At 36.7% G+C, this 19,911-nt stretch overlaps 1 protein-coding gene across 3 annotated transcripts in view; it reads left to right on the plus strand.

Moving 5' to 3' along the window:
- DCUN1D4 (defective in cullin neddylation 1 domain containing 4) overlaps window positions 1-16,767 on the plus strand; it is a 41,606-nt gene extending 24,839 nt beyond the window's left edge. For all 3 annotated transcript variants that reach the window (XM_030947140.1, XM_030947142.1, XM_030947143.1), the window contains 7 exons: window positions 2,263-2,357; window positions 4,647-4,717; window positions 6,275-6,366; window positions 7,273-7,381; window positions 11,686-11,790; window positions 12,240-12,342; window positions 12,454-16,767. In XM_030947140.1, coding sequence (XP_030803000.1) covers window positions 2,263-2,357; window positions 4,647-4,717; window positions 6,275-6,366; window positions 7,273-7,381; window positions 11,686-11,790; window positions 12,240-12,342; window positions 12,454-12,509 — 631 coding nt within the window. In that variant the 3' untranslated portion in view covers window positions 12,510-16,767. The remainder of the gene's footprint in view (window positions 1-2,262; window positions 2,358-4,646; window positions 4,718-6,274; window positions 6,367-7,272; window positions 7,382-11,685; window positions 11,791-12,239; window positions 12,343-12,453) is intronic.
- Window positions 16,768-19,911: the final 3,144 nt, after the last annotated feature.

Below are 19,911 nucleotides of genomic sequence, written 5' to 3' on the forward strand. Positions count from 1 at the left end.
CACCATTCCTGTTACCCATACTGTTGGCACCGATGTCTTGTTTCAGGTTGCAGTATTTCAGGCTGCAGCTCTGCCATTTGTAGATGCAGGAAGCCTTTTTTCTAAAATACCTGAATGACTTACAGCTCTGTCCATAAGTCTGTTTCTTGAGAGTTCCTTCTTAAATGCACTGTTTGCATACTGACAGCTTAATGTGTTGATGATTTACATGAACAAGCAGGGCAGGACAATTGCTTATCATCCTTTCTAAGAAAAAGCATTGAGTCTTGTGATAAATACCTTTCTTTGTGAACCTTGTTAGCTTTGCCATGTCCTCTATCCCAGCAGTACTCTTACAGACTTCTTGAATAAAGAGAATAGAATAAAGATGTTGACTAGCTCCTGCTACAGTTTCCAACTTGATATTCTACTTGGTGTTTGTCACGTTTGTTTGTGACAAAAAAGGGGATACTGAATAATTAAGACTTTTGCCAAAGTGGCAGAATGCTTCCTTTCTTTGTCTTGATTGCTCTGAATACAGAGTACCCTAAAAATTATTGGATAGGTCTTTCATAATCACAGTTCATTTTGCAAGTGTGAAAATGTTATCAGACCTATTAAAAAAATTATTCCAACTTAGACTTATGCCTTCTGGATTAGCTCTTACGAGCGATGCTGTCAGCCTTTTCCTTTGCAGCTTCAGTAAAGCTTATGCAAAATAGATAATTCAAATAGGAAAAGAGTGTTTTCAAAATGAAAAAACCCCAAACCTAAAATTGTGAGTATATGAATATGTGTTTGGAACACATATGGCTGACATTTCTATGCAGTGTTCCAATTTGTTGTAGATCAGTGTGTTCAGTACAGTGTCAATTTTTCTTAAGAAATTTCTTGAGAGCCTCATTTGTATTTGCTTCCAATTAGCAATTTATCTTTTTGTTCTGACTAGTATTACTTTTCTAAAGGTTAGCTGCTTTAAAGGAACTATGACAGTAAACACAAAGTATTTCTTTGAATTCTTGTCAGAATGATCTGTGTGCTGTTAACTTCTAGCTACACTTCCTTACAGCTGATAGCTGAGCTAGCTGGAGGATAGTGGGATCAGTGTCTTCTAAGCTCATAAATCTAGGTGTCTTGTACATGTCTTTCTAGAAGGACGAAACAGTGATGAAGTCAGCTCCAAATTAATTTCATTATTCAAATGGTTTCCAAATTCTCCTTGAACCAGTTAGCCGCTTCATTGTCTTCCCCCATCAGGAATTGACATTGTGAGAGGAAACTCTGCATGCTTGGAACACTTACAGAGCTGTTCTTGGCTACCTCCTCTAGACTAAACCATTTTTTTGTTGCTCTTTTCAGCCTTTATGAGCCCAAGCTCTGAAGAGTGGTGGAAATGGATCAGAGAATGCATATGCAGCAGTGGATTACTGCTTGGACTGCTGAGTCTCTTTCCTCTAGCAGGCACAAATGATATTGTGCCTGTTTCAGAAGGTCTAACTGGGGGAATGGCCCTTCACATTCTGTCATGTTTTCTGTGCTTTAGGGGTTTCAGATACTAAATTTGTTTCCTTAGTGTAGTTAAAATTCTTTACAGTTCTTGTTAAAGGAGAAGAGCATTACCCTGCTGGTAGTCTCTGAGGGAAGGGGCCAGCTTTTCAGATGGTTCTGTATTCCATGATGAATGGTGTCCCTTGAGGTATTGTCTATGAGAACTTTCAACCTTTTTTTTGTGTGATTCTTTTATGTTACTTACTTACTGGCTTTAGAATAATATAAGTGTAGGTCTTGTCTCTTTTGGCCTTTATGCCTTTTGTAGAATCTTTTTGAGGCAGCAAAAAGAGTGTTTGCAGTTTTCTTTAGTTAATAATTCAAAGTGCACCTAGAGGTAGGACCCGTGTTGACTGTGACATGGAATTACTCTGGCCATAGACCCAGAGCTGGATTGCAGCCCATCAGCTGACTGTGGTAACTGGTGGTGTACGGCAAGGCCTTACTGTGAACTTTTATAGAACAGTTTGGGGTTGAATTTGAACTGACCTATATTCATTTTAGGGGAAGGTCATTTCATGGGTAATGATTATGAATCAGTGGAAGTGTGACAGAGTGAGCAAACCAAGTATTAAGTGTCATTGATTCTTAAGCAGTGTTCCAAATGACTGGATATGAGGACAGAATGTTGAGTAAACTGAAAGGAATAATGTTTCTGCTAAGAGTGGCTGTTGACTAAAAGATCGCTTTTAAAAAATGTTGATGAATTAATTACTTGTTTCTCTTTTTTCTAAGTATGTATAGAAAATACGATTCAACTAGAATAAAAGCAGAGGAAGAAGAAGTCTTTTCAAGTAAGAGATGCTTAGAATGGTTCTATGAATATGCAGGTAAGTGTGAAATGCAAATTTGCTACCAGTAACAATTAAATTTATATTGGAATATGAAAATTGCATTAACTGAGCTTTCAAAAGACAGAATAGAAAAGGGTTTTTGTAAAAGGCTTAGAGAAACTTTCCTTTATCCTGTGGGATGTGAGGTTGAAGAGTTCAAGGTTCAGTTTTGTCTATATCCTATGAAAAGAATACAGAAGGTGTGTAATTTGAAATGTTTTGGAGCATGTATATGTTACTATTCAAATCTACAGTTAAAGCTGTACTTCTGTTGAAAATGTTGTTACCTCTCTATCATCTGCCATGTTAGTGCTGTATAGTACAGAATTAGCCTCAGAAGTGGTCTGTCTTTAATTAAAAATCCCAAAGGGTGAGGGAGGTAGTAATGCTAGTTTTGTTCCTGCTGAATCTGGTGCTTAGGGTTTCAAGCAAAGAAGTGAATGAATTCAAATATCCTGTACTAGTTTTATCAGACAGTTTTCCATTACAAGGTATACGGAAGGTAGCCTGTATTATTTATTCTTGCCCTTGTGTATGAGAATTTTGTTCAGGCATTATTTCCAGGAATGTTAATTATGGTATGTGGTTACAGAAGATGATCCTTTATTAGTGAAGTTGGTTGTTGTATTTGTTTTCCTGCAAATGTTTTCTGAAAGGAAGAATTTGACATATGGGGGAAAATGATCTCATCATGATTGTAAAGACCAAAAAGAAATTAAATAGATATTTTGTGTCATCTTGCAGTTTTCTGGTGATGTCTTGAATAACATGTCTAACTTGTTTGGTTTTGTCTACTTTTTAAACGTAATGAAGAGTGACTTAATTTGATGTAATAAAACATTTTTTTCTCCTAATAAAATTATATAAATGAAATTAAATACTTTGAAATCTCACTTGTCTGTGGCAGTCTGTGAGAGGAGATTCAGACAAATTCAAGCCAAATCTAACCTGTTAGATTGTCTGCCTTTCTGACCAGCTTGATTTATTTTTTTACTCTAGCAACAGGCATGACTCATTTTTGTCAAGACTTTCATGGAAAGAAAGGATGAAAGGAAGGCTGTTTGTGAAAGAACTTTGGGGTTTCCACTGGATGCACACACCAAGATAAAACACAGAAAAGTGGAGAGTACGATTCTGTTTACAGTATTGAGTAACATTCTAAAAATTGAATTTTCAAGGAATAATCTCTTGTGTTCTTGCTTCATAAGTCTTCTTTATGTATGCAGACAGTTGACACTGCATTTGGGTTTTTTTCCCTCCCTTGGTGTGTTTTTGCATTACAGAATGAGTCTTTTAAAGGCTGTTGTGTACACTCTGAGAGCTGAGAAGCTATTATGAGAAGATGGGAAAAGACATAATTAAACCTTGTCATTTCTAGAATAGATCACCTAATAATAAAATACAGATTGATCTTTCCTTTTATAAATCCTGTTTTTCTTGCGCATGTGATCTTTATATTGGAGGAAAGGCATTTCAGCATGTATTTTTTTCAAATGAACCCTTTTAAACATGAGTCAAATAATTCTATCAAAATAGTTCGAATACTTCAAGTGTAGAATTGCACAGTACCATTCTTAATGTCTGTATAATTTTTTCAGAGTATTATAGAAGTTGCAAATATCTTGATTTAAGACCATGTTTTATTAGTGGTGTGTTTTAATAGCATTTGTGTTAAGAATCTTTTTTTTCCTTTTAAGTAGGCAAAGAAATAACTGTAATTCATTATTTCCTTCCTGTTACATTTACTGTTAGATGGATGATGTGTGGCCATGGTGTGGCAATATGAATAAGCAGGATAACATTATATAAAGATAATATATGAGACAGTGAGGAATGAGGTTCTGGGAATGATAATGCCTTGTACCCTGTATAGCTGTACATCATGTTTTTATGTGATTTGATTTTGTGATAAAGTAGAGATCCCAGCCAGGGAATGAGTTTCACTAGCCATCGTCCACTCATTTAATTTGGTCATATTATGTGGGTGTTCTGTTAGTCTTAAGTGCATTATGAAAAAATCTTACTAATTTATACTTCCAAGATTGTCTCAGTAAACGAGTTGAAAGATTGGCAGGGATGAAAAGTTGTTTTACAGTTTCTCGGTTTTCAAAGGTGAGATAAAGATTTAAGTGTATCCAAGTCTGATAGTAAATGTGGAAATATTTGTTTAATGCCAAAACAAACTGTATTAAAGTTAGGTTGCACTATGTGATTGCACTTATTTTGTGCTCTAAAGGATAGGCTATTTTAATTTTTAGAGATAAGTAAAATAGATTTTGTTTGCAGGCACGGATGACATTGTAGGGCCAGAAGGTATGGAGAAATTTTGTGAAGACATTGGAGTTGAACCAGAAAATGTAAGTTTGGAATCCATTAAAATGTAAGTTTGGAATCCATTAAAAATTGCCTCGTCTGCTGTGGTGTACATGAGCTAGTCTTACAGTTCTTGCTTTTCCACCAAGAATTAAAAAAAATCTTGAGAGTTTAAAAAAATTCAAGAAATCTAAACCAGGGAGGTTTTGAAACATACTTGGGAACAACTTGCCATTATGCTAAACCCCAGACTGTCAACCTGTAAAACCTCAGTTTGTCTTCACTGCCACCCCTTCTTTCACTTTAAGACCACCAACCTTCAGTCTCTCCAGAAGAAGAGAGATCTTAAAAAAAAAAAGCTGATGATTGTCTTCTCTGAAACAATGAGATAACATTCAAGATTTAATATATCAGCTAACAAACAAGTAGTGTTTCCTTTGGGTTTTCTAGGACAGAAAAAGATCTCAAATATTATGGGCAGTAGTGGCACTACCATTACACCATTTCAAAAAAACAAATAAGGAATATAAGTACGTTTACAGGTACTTACTCTGTATGGGAGCTGTGTATAGTTATATATATATATATAAATAAATAAAATCTGAAGAAGCAATTGAGCATTTTACAGGCTTTTTCCTAGTGCCTAAGTTTTGTTCTTTAAATGCATTTTGTAAGTCCTGTCTTTTGCAGAATTCATGGAGCTTCATGTAAGTAAATGAGAATTGTGGCTTTGAAAGACGTACTGGAAAATCAGATGTAATTTGCTAATTTCAGAGTTTAGGATAATAATAAATGTTGTGATTTATGCAGACATTTGGAGGTATGAGCAGGTATTCTGATTTCGCATTATAAGCTGTATAGGGTTGCCCTAACTGTAGCTAGTTAATGGCTGAGTTGCAAATTCAAATAACTCGATTATTTTTTCTTCCAGGTCGGGTCAGTTATCCTGCAAGTTTTTCTTTTCACATATTTGTCAAAAGTGGTTTCTTAAGTTGATAAATAAGATAATAATAATCTTATGGTATTGCTTTATCTAAATTCTTTTTTGCTTTGGTCTTCTGTGTGAGGTGTGGAAAAGACTGTTTTCTTTTGGGCAGATGTGAGGTATTATATCAGCCTGTGTTTTGATGTATTACTGTTAGTTCATCTAGATTTACTTATCTGCTTGAACTATGGGATCATTATTAGCTTTCAAATAATTGATTCCATGGATTGCAGGTGATGCTCATTGAGATGAAGGTTTAACAAATGTCAGGTATAGCTTGTCAAACTGATACTGAAATTTTGTAGTTACTTTGGGAAATCTTTTCTGCAGCTTTCACACCAACTCATCTTCTCCCCATTGTATTGCTTATGAGATGACTGATAACTTGCGTAGATGTTCACTCCATATATTTGTACTGTTACCTTCACTTCATTTGGATTGCGTACAGGTTTGTCACTTACAGGGTTTTTTAAACTTCTAAAATAGTGCAGCAAAGTTCTGAACTTTCCACTTATACAAGTAAAAGCGTTTGTATCCTACTAAACAGTGGTTATTTATAAAACATATGGATCTTTTTGTTAAATTCTTAGTCTCCATTTTTTTCTCTTCAAAACAGGTAGTTATGCTTGTGCTAGCATGGAAGTTGGATGCACAAAATATGGGCTACTTTACATTACAAGAATGGTTAAAAGGAATGACATCACTACAGTAAGTGCCTTGAAAATTCTCTATAGTTACTTAATTCTCTATAGTTATTTAATTCTCTGTAGTTACTATAACTATATTTGTTATAGTAAACACAGCTTTTCAGAAAAAACACACTTAATGTTTTCACTCAACACCTAAAGCAAAGAACTCTGCCATAGAGTAGAAGTCACAAAGTTTTGGCCTGATTTATGATAATTGGTCACTTAGAGACAACTTGAAACCTGATGTTGCACATTTAAATATAGTTGGGTTAAAAGATCTGCAGTCTCAATAAAAGAGAAATGTCATGAGGGTTGACACTCTTTCTGTCCCCAAGGACACCAACAATCTTTGTTACTGGATTGCATGTATCTTTTAGATATTGGTGTGTTGTTAGAGTGATTTAAAACACTAAATAATACCAACCATTTCTGTAACTCTGCATTGCTCTAAAAGTTGCTTTCTCCAGTTAAGAACTTAATTTTATGGCAAAATTAACATAAGTAAAGTTGAATAATCATGTTTCACAGAGAGTTGGAGAAAGAACGAACTGTTTTGACTTACCTTCCAGAAGAGAATTACTAAAACTGTGTAGGAAGTTCTATAGTTTCAGCAAGAAGTATTTTTCACTGCTTTGATTCGATGTTTGTTTGCCATGCATGGACAAGCTCTTAGTTTTGTCTGTTGGAGAGTGCATTTTTTATAAAGCCAGTCAGTCCCAGTGTAAGACTGCTACTTCATCTGAATTTGTTTTACACTATGGGTTTAATAAGGCAATTTGTGCAGACATACTCAAAAACTTGTGTCTGTACAGAGTGATGTGTTTTGAACAGGTTAATGGGCATACATGTTAGAGATTCTTTCGTAGAACATCAGACATCTCAATAAGAATGCAGACTCTAAATTCACTTGGTGCTTGTTTTGTAGGTGTGATACTACAGAAAAATTGAGAAATTCTCTGGATTACTTGAGATCTTTATTAAATGAGCCTACCAATTTTAAACTTATTTATAGATATGCCTTTGACTTTGCACGGGTAAGTACTGTGCATTTGAAATTACATACTTTAATGTAATAAATAATAACTGAAAGACTGTGTCCTTCTAAGTTTGTTTCTCTGAAAGTACCACTCAAGATTGCTTTGAACAAATGGAACAATTTGTGTTCTGAAACAGTATATGCAAGATGTCAAAAGTGGAAAAGAAAAGTATATAGAATGTGTAATGCTTAGTGGTTTAGTGACATGTATTAATTACGTCTCTGCCTCAAGCTATTTTATGACTTCAGGGAAGTGATTTAGGTCCCATTCTGTTGTGTATTGGAGCTTTATCACTGAGTTTATAATTTACTGTGGTTTTTCTTACTCTGAATTTTGTGAGCATAAACATATATAAAGCAGGAAGACACTTCACACATTTCCATAGCTCGTAAAAATGGATAACATGATAAAAGCTGGATATGATATAAATACTGATTCAGAAGATTGTTGGAATGGCTTTAATGATGTTGTCAGTATTCATTAAAGAATACCCTGATATTAGTCTTCCTGCTATAACACATACTTTGATGAAATTTTACCTGTAATGGAACCAATATGCATAAGACTGTTCACACTTGGAAGGAGTAATAGGAGAACTTTGTTTTCTGAAATAACATTTTGAAATAGAATTTGGACATCCCTTTTGCTAATGTGATGGAGTGTACAGAAGACTTAACATAAAAAAAACCTGAACGTCAGATTTCAGTGCAAGAAAACTAAAAATACTAAGAAAACTTGCACCAAAAAAGTAGCATGAGAAAAATAAGGGGAAGTTGAACTGATAGCAGTTCTGATAGTCTCCCATTAGCAACTCAGATTTTTGGTACCCTAGTGCTTTCTGCATCTCAGCATTCGGATTTATGGTAGTTCACTTCTAAACAAGGAAACTTGCAGTTGAATAGAAAAAAATGTATGGGATTAGTTAGTATGTGAGGAAAAGAATAGCTATATCAACCTCTTAATTCCTCCTTTGCTGTATGAAGCTTTATTCTGCTAGTTTTGCTGAATGTAAAATGCAAAGGCATTGCCTAAGAAGTTCAAGATACTGATGAAATATTTGGGATAGAGACCAAACCTGTGCCAGCTGATGGCCTGTCAGAAGTAAGTGCAGATACTTAAAAGGTGGATAAATGTGTATGTTCTTTTCAAGAGGTACCAAACTGGTGTGACAAACAGTGGTCTCAGAAAATTTAAACATTGAGACACAGGTGCTGTGACTTCATTTGTGACAAAAAGCAGATTATAGAACTTGAAGTCAATGATGTATAAACTGGGGAATATTTGGCTAATATGATTATTGAACTTTCCATACTACAGACTTGGGGAAAGTCTATAGGAGAATGTTCTTTTCTATTCTTACTGGATGCCAAAGGCATATTTATAGATGTCAGGTTAAACTGGGCATAACTTTTTTCAGGATCACTGAAGTGATTGATAGAAAAAAGCTGATGGTTTCAGATTGAGGAGATTGTGTAATTTCTGTCCTAAGGATAATTCTTTCAAGGGAGTGCTCTGTGGCAAAAAGCCACTTGTCTAAACTTCCTAAGTTTTAAGAGAAAACGTTTTTAAAGAGTCTGTTGATTTGGCATTTGAAGTTAGTTTGTGAATAAAGATGTGTCATCAAGGTTTCATGTGGCATGTGTGATTTAAGTCAGCATAGATTTGGGGAAATAATTTATAACACCATATGTTGATATTAAGCACAAATAACATTCCTCAATCCATGTTTGCCCTTGTTATTGCCAAGTTTGAGAACATACAGATGCATCTGTTGAATGGCTTAAATTGATCTTTAAAAAAATCTCAGGATGACTGTCTATCATTAGTGTAAAACAAATACTCAGATAAAATAAAGTTTGTTTAAAAATTCCTTTAACTGTACCAAGGAATGTGTCTAGAATGTAAGCTAAGAATGCAATTGCATCATCTGTCATGGCAGATGTGCCATTAGGCAGTTGGAGGTGGGTAGAAAGGGCTTATCAGAACAATTTGTTCTGATCAGTAGTCTGAGAGAGAGAATGTAGAAATGTAACAATATAAGGCATGAAAAACCAGTGTGGCCAAAGTAAAGGCAATAGAGCCTGATTTCATTAATACTTGAGTGTGTGGGAAGAATTCAGAGTATGAACAGTAGGTAAAATGAAATGTATTCTGACAGCATTATTATTTCTGCTTTAAAGGTGTTTGTGACAGAAGTGTAGATGGGCTTTGGAAAGAGAATTAGTTTTTAGAACTTTTTGAGATTGGAAGTAAGTGAAAGATTTATATCATACTAGTACAAAAATGCCTTTGCAGGTTTCTCTTTCTTCTTTATTGCTAATTGAAAAGCGTTGCTCATCATGGAATTTACTTTTTTTTTCCCTAAATCCCTCTTGGATTTAGTGCCCAGAATGCAAAACAGTTTCTCATGTTTTCAGAATTGCTGGTCTCCCCACTTTACTTTCAAAACAAATCTGCATTAAATTCTGTCTGTACAATTTTAGAACTGAGGAGCATTTAGTATGAAATGAACATAACCTTGTACCTAGGGCATTCAGTTATTGACTGAGAACTGGGATCTTGCTCTGTCAATTTCTTCCTGTATGATAAAACAATTCAGTTATGATTTGTTTCTTTTAATAAAGACGCATGTTCTGTAATACATACCAAGTGCATTTTTGCAGGTGAAGTGTAGGGCACAATTCCCCTTGTGGTGGGCAGCTAGCTGTCTTGCAATGATCTGTTAGACAGTCCCTGCATCCAGAATATCCCTGTGTGGGATATGTCCTGGTGGACAGCAAGCTGTCCATGAGTCAGCAGTGTATTCTGGTGGCCAGGAAAGCCAGTGGTTTTCTGGGGGGCATTAGGAAGGACAGTGCCAGCAGGCTGAGGGAGGTGATCCTGCCCCTCTACTCAGCCCTGGTGAGGCCACATCAGGAGTGCTGTGCCCAGCTCTGGGCTCCTCAGGGCAAGAGAGACATGGAGCTGCTGGAGCAGGTCCAGTGGAGGGCAATGAGGTTGGTTAAAGGATAGGAGCTTACCAGTGTCTATCAGTATCTGCAGGGAGGGTGTCAGAGAATGGATCCAGGCTTTTCTCAGTGCTGTCAAGCAATAGGACAAGAGGCTGTGAGCAGAAAGTGATGCACAGGAAGTTCCATCTGAATATGGGGGAGAACTTTTTTGCTGTGCAGGTGACCACACACTGGAACAGACTGCCCAGAGAGGCTGTGGAGTCTCCCTCTCAGGAGATAGTCAAGAACTACTTGGGTGCAATCCTGTGTCATGTGCTCTAAGATGACCCTGCTTGAGCAGGGGAGCTGGACCCGATGACCCACTGTGGTCATCCATTCCATGATTCTGTGATGCCTCTTAATTCAGCCTTTGCAATCTGCTGTCATGAATACATACACAGAACAAGGTCTATGTTAGCTAATACAGAGATTTATTTTTTGCGATTTCATTAACTTGTGAATTTGTCGCTCAGTGTTAAAACCAAGGCGTAAAAGTGTGGGGGTTTACGTCTCATCTCTCAGCAAAATTGGTTTAATTTTGTGATAACAAATGTAGGTGAATAAACTACTTAACAAAATGGAATCATACACATACATGTTACTTTGAGATGTGCAGAAGTTATGTTACTAAATATTTGCCACTGATTAACAAACCTGCTGGATACATATGTTGCTGCTCTTACTTAGCAGAAACAAAAAAAAAACCAGCCCTTAAGCTTAAATATGTTGTTGTTACATTGAACTAAAACTGGACAGTCCAGAGGGGAGTCTCAATGTGCTAGTGTACTATGTTCTGTCTGCTTGTTTGATAATTTAATCTGAATTCCATGTAATCAGTTAGAATAACAGAACAAAGATCCTCCCTTGGCTCACTCTCGGGTGGGGAAGGAGGTGTCAATTAGCACTGAGTGTCTATTGACAGCCCGCATAGTTGTAATGATATGGTGGGAAGTGGGGACAGCTCTGCTATTGTGAGAGGTGTGGCTGTGCAGAGGATAAGTGCCAGCCTGGCTGGGGATTGGTGGTCATTGCTGGCTAGGGAGGTCTGAAGTCAGAAATGACCTGATGCCTCATCTGCCATAACGGTGATGTTTTTATTGGGAGCATCTATAAAAAGCAACATCTCCATATAACAAACCATTACCTATAAGAAAGGAAATTTTACTGGCAAGTAGTGTATTATTAAAAAACACTGTTAGATACTGCTGTATATTATTTATTTGGTAATTTATTTTGTCCATGGGTGAGCTGTGAGGGAAATGAAAAATCTGGAATTCATGCACTGTTTTCCTTTATGACCTTTTCATGCAGGAAAAGGACCAGCGCAGCCTAGATATTAATACTGCCAAGTGTATGTTGGGCCTTCTCTTAGGAAAAGCATGGTCCCTTTTTCCAGTGTTTCATCAGTTTCTGGAGGTATGGAATTGGAAACAGAATTATGGGGGGTTTTAATCTGTCTTCTTTGATACTTTTAACCCAAGGTAGAATGAACAGCTTAGAATGCTGTGTTCTGATTCAGGAAATTGTAACCACCAAAGCAGCACATGCAGCTGGTTATCTTTCCTTTCTTCCTTTTTCCCAAAATCCAATGCTGTTAAGATTTGTGTAATGCAGAACAAACTATAGAATGTTATTTATTTGCTTTTGGACTTTATTTTATTGCTGTATGTTTGCCCTGTAAAAGATGTCTTAATCAGAAGCATGATTCAACACTAGTTTCGATACTTGCTGGTTTAATCCTTTTTAGTTTCAGATGGCATACAGATTAAAATAATAAGGCACCAGAAAGTTGGAATTTTCTGTAAGAAAGACTTTGAGACAGTTGAAAATACATTGCAGTAATTTCTGTTTCTTGCCTCAAGCAGCAATCAAAATACAAAGTTATCAATAAGGACCAGTGGTGTAACGTTCTTGAATTCAGCAGAACAATTAACCTTGACCTCAGTAACTATGATGAAGATGGAGCCTGTAAGTACTACCATGTGTTGATGTTCTAAAATAATTTATTTCTGTGAGCTTAATCAAATCAGTGTTCTTTTACAAAATTTTGTAAAATACAGTTCTTTGATCTCTTCACAGGGCCGGTGTTGTTGGATGAATTTGTGGAATGGTATAAAGGAAAACAGATGACATAGGAGTTTAACTATGCACAGCCACTCAAGAGTCACTGTTACCACAGTTATGTCAACCATTAGCCATAAACTGCTATTTGTATCAAAGTGCATGCTGCTTTTCTTGCACTGCATCCCTTTGGCAAGGAACTTTTGATGTTTGCTATTTAACAAGCTAGCTATGCTTGCTGTTTAGCATTGTTCTCTTTGAAGGCTGCTTTGCATTTTGTATTTACACTACAAATTGTTGAACTTGCCAGAGTCTTCACTGTGATTATGTGTATATTGCTGTCTAAATTTTGTATATGTGTATAAAAAAAGGCTTCACCTAGGAATTATTTCTGCAGAAATGTATTGTAAAAATAATTTTGTGGCATATTTCTAATCATCACTTACATGTCTGTTGAAACTTTAGTTATTTTGTTTTTCTTTTGGTCTCAAATGTAGCATTTCAGTCTTTCTGGACATAGTTATGTGAAGAACTATTTACGGTTTCAATGTTACTATTTGAGATGCCAATTTCTGAGAAGACATGCTGTGATTTCCTTCACCAGAATTTGCCAAACCTGACTTAATGCTTTATAGGAATGAAATATTGGTGTCTTAAATAATATATATACATATAAATATTTAAACACTGTAATAGTTGTACATGCCACAGATGATTTCCATTTGAAGAAAAAAGTACTGACTTTTTAATGTTAAAACTGCAGTAGTTGTTACAGGTACAAAAGAACAAATTAAAGTACCTTTTAAAAATGGGTTTTAGACTTTTGTAAATTGCCTTTGGCATACTCCTTTTAATTTTTGGTGCACCAAGAGTGTTTGGTCTATGTTGTGATCTAGTGACCCAATGACATTGAAAGTGCTAGCTGAAATAAGTGGTTTGGGGAATGAAGTATGCTCACCCCTAGCACAGACACAATAAAGGTTTTGGGGATTATTTTGTTTGTAACACTAGTCTTTCCAAGGACCTCCAGCTTCCTGTTTCTAAGTACTTAAAAATATGGTATTGGAAAAAATACCACGTTGAATAGTCAAAATATTACTTTTTCTTTCCTGTTGGGGATTAAAGTTTCCTGGCAGAATGTCCATTGCAGGCAATGGGCATGTAAGACACCAGCATTAAGTGACAGTACGTTTTAGTAGGGACCACTGCCTGTTTCACTCATCTCCGTCTGTATGGGATGGTTCTAGTGATTTTTTTGGGAAAAAATGAGTGAATGGAATAATGTTTAAGTTCTGTAATTTTGTCATGTTGTCTTTGCCTTACCCTTCTTTATTAATATTAGTGCTGATATTTCTAAATAGGTCCTTAAAGTATCAGGTGCTATTAAACTTTTATCCCTAAGGATTTATTAAAATGCTATTCATTCATGGAGCATATAACAACAAAGGGCCAGTGGGTGTTTTGGAACAACAAATAACATTACTTTTCTGTAAAAATATTTTACAGGGTATTGGCAGTTTCATTATTTCCCTAGAATGCCATCCAGAGGAACAGGAGGAAAGCATTTTAAGTTGAAAGTTAAATTCTCTTCTGTGTTGAAGGTTCTATCCTTCCCATCAAGTGAGGAACAGCTGCCATTGACTTGACTCCTTTCAGGATTAAGTCTAGTTTAGCAAAAGCACATTAGTTTGCCGCCCTGGGCCAGGAGGTTGTAATTGTCATGGTACAGGTGGTCATTTGTGTTCAGATCTGTTTGTTGTTGTTCTTGGTTTTTGTTTTTCAAGTTCAGCTGCCAAAGACAAAAACTGCGTGTCTGTGTATATTTGTATATACGTAAATATACATGCATATACAAAACCTAGAATTTCATGATGCTAAGGAGAAAATGCTACCTTTCTTGTGAAATAGCTACATTTGGATTTCCATAATACTAAATAGTGCTTTTTAAAGTTAGTAGTGGTAAAACATACACAGTTAGTGCTTTCTCATGTACTAATGCACATAACCTTAATTCCATGTTTGATGCCAGTTTGCACAAGAAGTTGAGTGGAGTGTGGTATTTAATGTTTACAATAAGCCTCTTAAGAAAACACACCTTTTATTAAGACTTCTGATGTAAATGTGTATATTACAATAGTATTACTGTAATGAAATACCAGTGGAGCTACTGGTTTAGTTCTTCAAAGAATGAACTTAGAAGCAATATAACTGTTAACATTAGGCCAAATTGTGATTGCCAAGATTTTAAGAGAAACAGGTGTAATTGTTCTTTAAACATTAAGCTAGCTTTTGACTCTAGGAAACTGTTCAGCCCAAATTGGTGCGAATCCTGCAACAAATACAAGTTTTGTATAAAAGGTTTTGTATGTCACAAATAACTGAGCTTCCAATAATGGAAGCAAGAGCCAAAGACACTTTTAATGTATTACTGTTACAGGTACAGCTTTCATATAACAGGATTGACAGAAATTGGTTCAGCCAGGTGTTGGCAGTTTTGCAAATGTTTATCAGAATAAAAAATTTACTTAAAAGCAAAGAAATGGGGAAAGAAACCTCAGAAAATACTTGAGCTGTGTAAGCAAACAAACTTGGGTTTTTAATTTGGGTAAAAATAATTGGGATTGTTGGAAAGGAAGAATGTGTTTGGAAATGAATCAGATGTTGCAAAATTTTTTCTTTCATTTGAAACAGTATGAATTTGTAGCCATCAGCGGGTTTATAAACATGCATCTTCATAAAATAAACCACAGATTCAATTAAAGCTAGTAGAGACAGCTTTACCAACATGTATAGTGAACAGATGGACTAAAATGGACCTGTGTGGTTTGATGAGCTTCCTTGTGCTATCCATCCGGTTGGTTTTGCTAAATATGCTGATAAGCAGAAGATCCTAACATTGCCTACTCCTGTATATTGGAGAAACTTTTAATGGTTGTGGAAACTTAACTAACATACTCAGTTAATCTTGTATTTAGTACAAGTGTGGCATTTGCTTTTTTCATTTATTATGCCATCAAATAGCTGATGTAGATTTTTTATTTGATTGTGGGCTCCCATCCCAACCCTTATGAAAAGTAATGTACAAAACATGCTGTTTTCTGGGACAAGACACTGGGAGGCCATTCCAAAAAGTGTTATGGCTCCTGTGCTAATGTTACTGGTGTACTGTTATTGAACTTTAAGCAGAAACTTGATGACCAATCTACAGTTCATTTTTGGTGTTTGGGAGATGTAAATTAGAAAGACAGTTGGTGAAAGGAAAACAGTGTCCAGAGCCTATAGCAGTTGATGTTCTTCGATAGATGACAAACATTTGGAGCTCTTTGCACTCAGTAGTCTTAAGAATCTTTTCAACCTAAATGATTCTATTAATACTAGTAACCAAAACAGTCCATGAATTAAATTTTCTTCTAAAGCAAAGTAATACTAAGTATTTAAAGTATTAATACAATTCTCTATTGCTGTTATTTCTTCACTTTTTATCTTTTCCAAGGAAAGCAAGCAGAAAAACATAGAAATTACTGAAAATATTTATGTATTTAAGTTTTCAGTTAAAACCTCTTTAAGGTTGTTTTTAAACTACAATAACTACTTGGGTTCTCTTTCTGTAGCCATTTCTAATTCTGTAGAGGCTTCTCCCATTTTACCACAAACGTGTTTTATTTAATCAGAAGTATTCTTACACAATCAAAATTGGTCATAGCTTATTGCTACTTCATTAATGTTCCCAAGTTACTACTTTGAAGGACAAGAAATGGACTTCATTTGTGTTGAGATTTTCCCAGATTTCTGTTGACCCTTAGTCACAAGTCTCAGAAATTGTTTGATACTCTTGGAATTCATATAGGCAGCTTTAAAGGTTAGCTTGTGGCCTGGTTTTATTTATAGCTGCTAACATACCTCTTTCTAGGCCTTAGATTTTGTCTTTTCATACTGTTGTAAAAGTATATAGAATCCATCCACAAACAGAATGGTTTGTTTTCTGTAATTGAGACCAAAATTCAGCTTATTTTTTTTGCTTGTTTGCTTTTATTTTTTAAATCCTCACCCACTCCTCCACTGTGTGTGTGCATGTGTACATGTGTCCAAATAGCACCTACTGACACTGCTGTGGCAGGAACAGCAGTTAACCTGTAACTGTGAATGCTTTATGTCTTAGTTACCTGTATATTACATAAATAAGGTGTGCTAACTCCTGTGACTCACAATATGATGAAAATACTATTATGCCACCTAACATGAGTTAATCCAGTTGATTTTTTTAGGTCTTTTCTTGGTGTTGTTGTAAAATGGCATCCCACAAATAAACAGTATTTGTGTTGGTTTCAGAAACTGACTTCAGATTTTTCTATGGTTCATACTTCAGAATTCTCATATCTGAACATACATCAGCAGGCAGCCTTTATCAAATATTAGCAGGGAATTTGTGTGTAGGATCTTGCCCCCCTGGTTTCTAATAGTGGAGCAAATCAGTATTTAAAACTGTTGGGAACAGGTACATGTATCAAAAAAGTTATGGTTCAAATGGAGTGTGTTGGTGTATGACAGTACTGTAATACAAAAGTTTTCAACAATAAGTGAATTTGAGTAGAAATGTCTCAAGACAAAATTTTACAGAAGCATAATTGTTACCCAGTCATCTTGGTCCAGCCTTTTGACCCACAAGGTCCTCATAGAAAAGCTGTTGATGCATGGACTGGATGAGCAGATGGGTGAAAACTGAAAATTGTAGGGCCCAGAGAGTGGTGCTCTGCAGAGCAAAGTCTAACTGGAGACCAGTAACTAGTGCTATACCCCCAGGGTCAGAGCTGGGCCCAGTCCTGTTCAACAGCTTCATTATGGACCTGGGTGATGGGGCACAGCAAGTTTGCTGATATGACAGAGCTGGAAGTAAAGGATGATAAGCCAGAGGATCATACTGCCTTCCAGAGGGATCTCAGCATGCTTGAGAAATGGCCTGACAGGAACTACATGAACTTCATCCAGGAGAGGTGCAAAGTCCTGCAGCTGGGGAGGAGCAGCCCCCTGCACCAGTATCTGCTAGGGGCACCCAGCTGGGAAGCAGCTTGGCAGAAAAGGGCCTGGGGGTCCTGGTGGACACCGACTCAGAGATGAGCCAGCAACAAGTCCTTGCTGTGACGAAGGTGAGTGGTTCCTGCCTGATTCTGACAAAGCATTGCCAGCAGGCTGAGGGATGACTATTCCCTCCTGCACAGCACTGATGAGGCCACACCTGAATATTGTGTCCCAGTACCAGAGACACTGTGACATTCTGGAGAGGGTCCAGTAAAGGGCCATGAAGATAATGAAGAAGGAAATGAAGGGATGGGAACTTCTCTCCCATGAGGAAAGGCTTACAGCTATTTACCCTGGAGAAGAGAAGGTACTGTGGGAAGTCTTACTGAAGTATTTCAACATCTGAAGGGAGGGTATAAAGAAGACAAAGACTAGCCAGTGCCCAGTGACAGGACAGAGGCAGTGGGCATTAACTGAAACCTAAGAGGCTCCATCTGCACATCAGGAACTGCTCTCTTCTTCTTGAGGGTTGTCATGCACTGTTACTGAGTCTATCCTCAGAGATACTCAAAAGCCATCTGAAAGTGGTCCTGAGCAACTGGCTCTAGGTGGCCTCGATTGATAAGGATCATTGGACTAGGTGACCTCCAGGTATTGCTTCCAACCTTTATTTAAAATATTACTTGAAGTGGATGTATTTACATTGTAATTAGAATATTGTAATGCAGAACCCATCCTGAAGAAGTTTTTCATTGTGCTTATGTTTCTGATGAAGGCTGGGATTGGCTTTGCCAATTCTCAGAATGTAGGCTGTTGCTTGTCTGTATTTATCAGAGGGGGTGAGTCACAGTCTTCTATCATGAAAAATTTACTACCACTATCCAAAAATGTTTCTTTTGTTGGTGATGTGTAGGTTAAATGTGCATGTCTTTTCCTCATATTTAAGGGTTATTTTCCAGCCCAGTTTTCAGCATATTCAGGAAAGATTGAAATGCTTTGTACCTACAGCAAGTAACTTGACAGTTATCAAACTATTATATGTTTGAAAATGGGAGTTTTGTTTTGTTTCATCCTGATTACTGTATTTGAAGTTCTTGATCTGTTTTTAAAACTCCTCCATTTTGTCCTGTCCTGATTCACTGTGTGAGGGATTGTGTCCTGTCCATTGTGGAGCTGGGCAGGCCATTGCCCTGTGAGAAGGGTGTGTCCAGACTATTGCCAGCATCCTCTTGGCTGGCTGCTCAGGCTTCATTGGCAAATTCCTACAGCTACACTCCGGCACCTTTTTTATCCAACTCATTCTGTGACTTTGTGTGATTACCCACAGTCAACTGGGATAGTAACAGCAGTGGGCATCCTACTAGTATAGGTGTCCTAGAAAATTATCAGTGGCCAAACAACCTAAATCAATTTTCAGTGTGAACAAGATACAGTGGATGAAATGTAAAGAAATGTGAGGATACAGTCTTGGGGTCAGTGTGTGTGGGACTATACATTGAGTGTACACAGAAGGGCGTGCTAACATGGGATGGGTAGGGAGGAGCAGAGTATGATCAGTACTGTGTGGAAGTCACAGAAAATAAAAAAGGTTTTATATTAAAGAGCAATTGCTAATGAAATGAACTAATATGAAGGAGAAGCAGCTGAGTTTGAATTTGAATGAAGATGTGATAGTAAGAATGGAGAGGTGAGTAGCAGAGGACAGTGGCAAGATTTGGCAGGCATACAAAGGTAAGTTTGAGATGAAACAGTATTTTGGCAGTAGAATGAATACTTTGCCACATGTTAAAATCCCACTATAATGGAGTGAATTTATTTTGTCTGACAAGAACAGAAACTTTTCCACAACTTTATGGCATAAAGGGAATCTTAGAAATCCTGCAGCTTCTCACAAGTAGTGTACTGTCTGCCTCACCACCACAACATCCGCATGGTCAGAAAAAAAGATGAGAAAATGATTTCCCAATATGTATTTTGAAATCCTATTGGACTGTTGCACAAGTAAATGACAAAACATTTCCAGTGTATGAGATATTAATAGAGCACTCAAGTGGGTTTTTTCCCCATGATTCACAGAACTGCCTTGCTTGTATAGTTAGATTTGTTAACATGTTAGTAGCTGCAACAACCAGAAGGCGACAGGCCTAGGAGAGGTGTTAATGATGTTTGAAGACCCACTGATACCAAAAAGAGTGAGTCAGTGCTTTTTTCAGGCGTTGTATTTTTAAAGTTGTTTTGGCCACAAAGAATCTGTGTGGATAATGAGCTTTACTGAAACTGGCAGTGGTGCTTTGTTCTTAGTTTTTTCTTTAAAGGTAGTTTCAGTGATGTAGTGTGCCGCTGAACTTGTTCTTCTTGTGATGGAATTGAAATGTGTTCCTTCTGTTTGGAGTTTTTAGGAGTTAATTGTATCTTTGTGAAAGAGTTTTCCCAGAGTTGTAGCCAACATCCTGCATTTTC

This window comes from Camarhynchus parvulus, chromosome 4, assembly GCF_901933205.1.
Source record: "Camarhynchus parvulus chromosome 4, STF_HiC, whole genome shotgun sequence".
Classification (NCBI taxonomy): Eukaryota; Metazoa; Chordata; class Aves; order Passeriformes; family Thraupidae; genus Camarhynchus; species Camarhynchus parvulus.